Below are 5,535 nucleotides of genomic sequence, written 5' to 3'. Positions count from 1 at the left end.
GTGTTTTATGGGTGCCTGCACATATCCAAGGAAATGAAACGGCAGATAAAGAAGCAAAAGAAGCAGTTTAAAAACAACTACATTAACTTAATTGTTAATCTAAGTAAGAATGAAATCAAGAGTAGGCCTATTATTAAGAAAAGAATGAAGGAGAGATGGCAAAAACAATGGGATAAGGAGAAAAAAGGTCAATGGCAATTCAAAGGAAAGAGGGAGAGATGAGAAGTGCAGGGAAAAACAGGAGCGATGAGATGACATTTTAGATGAGAAAGTCATTTTGATTCACACTCCACACCAGTTGGTGGCGGGAATACACCATTTTGTTGTTTGTCAACCGCCAATAAAATTTCATGAAGAAGAAGAGGAATTTGGAGTTCCATTTTGCGTTGTGCTTTTTGTCCCTTAGCAGCGTCCGTTTAGTGACGTAATACAAAAACAAGATGGCTACTTCCACGGGCTTAAGCAAAAGTGCTGCACTCTCTAAAGCAGATTACCTTAAACGGTATTTATCTAGTGATGAAGCTGGCAAGAAGTCTAAAGAAAAGAAGCTTAAGAAGAAACGGCCGAAACCCACGGGGAAAGGGTAAATATGATCGGTCACACGTAACAGAAATGCAGATTTTAGCTCACGGTATCGAGAGCTACAGCTGAATATAATGACATTATGGCTGAGCCTCAAATACTTAAAGAGCTGCCTACATGCACAGCATTTCAGAGAGTAGGAGATGGCAACAAAGTGGCTTTCAGCAAAGTGTGCATGGGGCTGAATTTAATCCATTTAACTCATTAAACTACAGGATGAAAATTGTGGACGACGACGTTGATTGGAGGCAACTGGCAGCTCAGAATGAAGAAGAAAAGGAAGAAGAAGAAGACGAGGCGCCTGTGGTGTGTAAAAGCATGCTTTACCTTTCTCAGATTTTAGTCTCAATTTACTACGAACCGTAATTTAAGTAGTGAAAAGCCTACTGAGTGTGCATAGCCAACAGAAATACAGAATTGAAGTCTTGTCTTTATTTAAACCCTATTAAAAAATACTTTGGTGCTACTTTGGTTATGGAAAATGGATTTCATGCATAGCTATGTATGCAACAGTGTTAAACGTCTAGCTGCTACTCCTTTTGGAAATCCTCGTTTTTTTTTAGATTGCAGAAGTGATAGATGAACGCCCAGATGAGATCAAGCAGCTCGAGACATTCGGGACTGGCAAGTGGAAAGTGATTGGCGGTAAGACTTTCTGGATACTTTCTGAGTTCTTGTACTTGCTTCAGCTTGTTTCTGCATATTTGTGTACGTATGTTTCGATATCTGTAAATAAACAAAGCTCACCATTTGGTTTTAATGGAGCAAAATATATTAATTAATTTTAAAATAATTCCAAGTAGGGTTTTTATACACTACCGTGCAAAATTTTGAGGTTGGTAAGATTTTATAATGTCACCCTGTCTGAAATCAGAAATACAATAGAAATGTAATATTGAAATATTATTACAATTTAAAATAATTTATGTGATTTATTCCTGTGATGGCAAAGCTGAATTTTTTTAGTCTTGTAATCCTTCAGAAATCATTCCAGTTATTTATTATTGTCAATGTTGAAAACAGTTGTACTGCTTAATCTTTTTTGGAGAAACCATTATACAGGATGTTTTGATTAATAGAAAGAACAGCATTTATTTAAAATGGAAATGTTTTTTAACATTATAAATGTCTGCACATTTTGACAACTGAATGGATCCTTGCTGAAACAAGTATTAATATATTTAAAATGAATTACATACATCTAATTTATATATATATATACTGTATATAATAGTGCTGTCAAACGATTAATTGTTTTTGTTTACATAATGTGTGTATACTGTGTATATTTATGTATAAATACACACACACACATGTATATATTTAAGAAAAATATGTTATGTTTATACATTTAAAATATTTGTATATAATATTAATTATATTAATATAAATATATACATGGAAATATTTTCAAAATATATACTGTATGTGTGTGTATTTAAATATACACAGTATACACACATATTATGAAAACAAAAACTTTTCTTTTGGATGCGATTAATCGTTTGACAGCACTTATATTTATATTTATATATATATATATTTTACATTTATTCATTTAGCTGACGCTTTTATCCAAAGCGACTTACAATTGCTATATATGTCAGAGGTCGCACGCCTCTGGAACAACTAGGGGTTAAGTGTCTTGCTCAGGGACACATTGGTGTCTCACAGTGGATTCGAACCCGGGTCTCTCACACCAAAGGCATGTGTCTTATCCACTGCGCCATCAGCACCCCTATATATATTTGTTTATTTAAAAAAATTAAATTTGTCTTATATTGTAGCAACAGAGAGAGATCCCCAAGAAACCCTGGACTCTGCATTAGATAAAAGGTATAAAGAAGCTGTCCTTCCTCTTTAGTTCTAATTTTTTTTTTTATTATTATTATTACTGCATAAAGAGTGTAATCATTGTTCCTTTTTTAGCTCGGATCCTGACAGAGGTCATAGAGTGAGACATGATTCCCCGGAGAGTTCTCCTGTAAAGAGGGTGCGGCACGATTCCCCTGACCTCTCACCCAAGAGGGCTCAGCAAGACTCACCGGATCTCTCGCCCCAGAGTAGAGGTCGTCATGACTCACCAGATCTCTCACCTCAAGCACACAGAGCCCAAAACAAAAACAGACGGCGTGATTCCTTATCACCTTCCCCTCCAAGAAGCCACAAGATCTCGCCCTCCAGAACTCAACGGCCACATGATAAAGGTACAGAAATCTATCCACAAATCAGAAACAATATTTACACTGAGTTATGTGGCTCAAAACGATCTGTTATTTCAGAGTCTCCACACAGAAAAAAGACAAAAGCTGCCTCTTCAGATGACCTTTCGCCGCCCAGGAGACGAGTGCGAAAAGGCAAAAACTCAGACTCCGATCAGTCCCCACCACGCAGACGTCCTCATGGACGACGGGGCTCAGACTCGGATCAGTCTCCACCCAGACAGAGAGGCCATGGTGGAAGAGGTTCAGATGCAGATCTCTCTCCTCGCAGGAAGAGGTCTCAGGGGAGACGTGGGTCGGACTCAGACCTGTCTCCACCACGGAGGACACGCTCTCCTGACAGAGAGGCAGTGAGTTCAGGGTTGTTTGAAGATCCTTTATATCAGTGGTCCTAGTGGCCCACTAGGGGGCCCTAGCAAACGTAAAATGGGCTGCAGAATGTTATTAAAATTTTATTAAAATTAATTAAATAAACTATAGAATTTACTTATTCCTTTAGTTTTGTATATAATAAATTAACTTAATAAAAATGCTAAAAAATTTGTAAACTGAAATCATACAAAAAAAAAAAAAAATTGTTTCTTTCAACAACATTTGTTTTTATGAAAGAATATACAGTTTTTGAAACTTCTGGAATCACAAAATTAATTGTGGGTGATTTCTTTAATATCTTCCAGTTTGTGTTACTAAAAGAGTTTGAAAACAAGCAGTTTTGTCTCAGTTACCAGAGTAAATACCAGAAAAAGGTTTGGGGGGCCTTCAAGCATTGTGTTGGACAATGAGTTAAACTGTTTGAGAACCACTGCTTTAAAAAAGACTGATTGCACATCAAGTAATGTAAAATATTACCCATTTCAGAATAAATCATTTAATTGCTAATGTTAATTTTTTATGACCTATTAATGACCTTTTATGTTTGTTTGTTTTTGTTTTTTTGTGGCTTTAGGAAATGCCCATTTTGTGCATTAAATTATTAACAGCATTCATAAAATAATCCACTTTTCCACGGATCCCACATAAAATGTACAACATATCTACAATTTTTCCTATTCATTTTTAAAAATGAAAGTTGTAGCATGGATAATTGTATTTAAGATTTTTACTATTTATTGTTTTCAGGCCCCTCGAATGCTGTCTGGTGGAGCTGCAGGGCTCGTCTCGGTCGACATTTTGAGGAAAGAACAGGAAGAAATACGCAAAAGGGAAAAGCGCAACCAGCCTCTTGAAGGTCTCTTAAAAAGCAGTTGATAATGTTGCGTATTTGAAATGAAAGTATTGTTTTATTTCCTAAAATTAATTACGTATGAATGTTTTTTGCTTTTTCAGAGGCATCAAGAAATGCAGAGACAATATTTCGAGACAAGTCGGGTAAGAAACGTGACCTGGAGTCAGAAAGAGTCGAGCTTAGCAAGAAAGCAGGAGAAAAAGCAGAGAAAGATGAAAAATATGCACAATGGGGAAAAGGGTGAGGTCCATTTAATATTGTTCAAATGCAGATATTATATTGAGATGTGTCACTAGCTTTGACATCTGTACTGTCCTCATGCAGGCTTGCTCAGGAAGAAATGCAGCAGCAGAACTTAATAGATGCCATGCTGGAGGCTCAGAAGCCGCTAGCGAGACACATTGACGATGAAGACCTCGATCGAATGCTGAGAGAGCAAGAGAGGGATGGAGACCCAATGGCCGCCATGCTTCGCAAGAAGAAAGACAAAAATGCTAAATTAAAAGGAATCAAAGGTAAATGTGTGGAATAATGCCCAAATTGCCATATGATCCCTGTTGTTTACAATTATTACTTTGTGTTTGTTTAGCAACATGTCTAGACCACAGCACTTATCGCAGTAATTTTTTAATGTTTATTTCTCCAGAAAAACCTCGTTACAAAGGTCCACCTCCACCTCCAAATCGTTTTAACATTATGCCAGGGTATCGCTGGGATGGAGTTGATAGGTAAGGTTTTGACGAGTGATAGCTGATTCAAAATATCATGAGCAAACTAATGCAAATGACTTTTCCTCTGATCCTTTAGGTCCAATGGTTTCGAGCAGAAGCGGTACAGCAGGATAGCCGATAAGAAAGCTGTCCAAGAGGTGGCATACAAGTGGAGTGTGGAAGACATGTAGATCCAGATGTGTGTATAGAGATTCATGATTTAAAAACTGAAATGACTGGCATTAGTACAGTTCCCACTGCACCTGCACAGAACTTCTTTGTGTGCCATCAAAAACCAAGATGTTTGTGTGCAGTTATCGGTCCTACTGTGTACAAGAAACATACTTTCCTTATTAAATGCTACTTTTTTAACAAATCTATTTTGTCTTGATTTTGATCAGCACCATTTCTAAACTAACAATTTTATTTAACAGAACAAATTCTGGAAAGACTAGATGGTGCAGCACACATTATTGTTTTCTTTATTTTGGAGAAAACGTTTATTTCATAATGGGACTTTTTGCCCCACTTCCAATTGTTTTAATTAAGTGAAAGTTTAATTTTTCTGAATATTTTGAATGATGGATCAGACTTTTTCACTTGCTCATATTTACCAAGGAGGCTAATAATTCTGGAGACAGATCTTTTACAACTTCTCAAATGTCATTTATTCCTGTTATGGCTGAAACATTTTTTATTATTACTACCAATGTTGAAATCAGTTGTGCTGCTATTACTATTACTGACCCCAAACTTTTGAACTCTACTATATAATAAAAAAAAATTCAAATGTAAA

At 36.4% G+C, this 5,535-nt stretch overlaps 1 protein-coding gene across 1 annotated transcript; it reads left to right on the top strand.

Annotated features, from left to right (window-relative positions):
• The first annotated feature begins 397 nt into the window (after positions 1-397).
• On the top strand, positions 398-5,115 carry LOC306855809 (uncharacterized protein). The gene is made up of 11 exons (XM_079394701.1): positions 398-583; positions 798-888; positions 1,146-1,227; positions 2,370-2,418; positions 2,512-2,789; positions 2,865-3,154; positions 3,924-4,032; positions 4,131-4,269; positions 4,354-4,544; positions 4,676-4,757; positions 4,837-5,115. Exons 1-11 carry the CDS (start codon positions 441-443, stop codon positions 4,928-4,930), a joined length of 1,548 nt encoding a protein of 515 aa, XP_079250827.1. The 5' UTR covers positions 398-440; the 3' UTR covers positions 4,931-5,115.
• Positions 5,116-5,535: the final 420 nt, after the last annotated feature.

This window comes from Barbus barbus, assembly GCF_936440315.1.
Source record: "Barbus barbus genome assembly, chromosome: 36".
NCBI lineage: Eukaryota > Metazoa > Chordata > Actinopteri > Cypriniformes > Cyprinidae > Barbus > Barbus barbus.
This window is presented reverse-complemented; position numbering and strand designations above follow the sequence as displayed.

What these genes read in the sequence shown, in the direction of transcription:
- LOC306855809 (XM_079394701.1), top strand. Translation starts at nt 441, where the DNA reads ATGGCTACTTCCACGGGCTTAAGCAAAAGTGCTGCACTCTCTAAAGCA. An exon ending in GACTCTGCATTAGATAAAAG is followed by an intron (nt 2,419 to 2,511) that starts GTATAAAGAAGC and finishes TTCCTTTTTTAG; the next exon opens with CTCGGATCCTGACAGAGGTC. An exon ending in TAAATTAAAAGGAATCAAAG is followed by an intron (nt 4,545 to 4,675) that starts GTAAATGTGTGG and finishes TTATTTCTCCAG; the next exon opens with AAAAACCTCGTTACAAAGGT.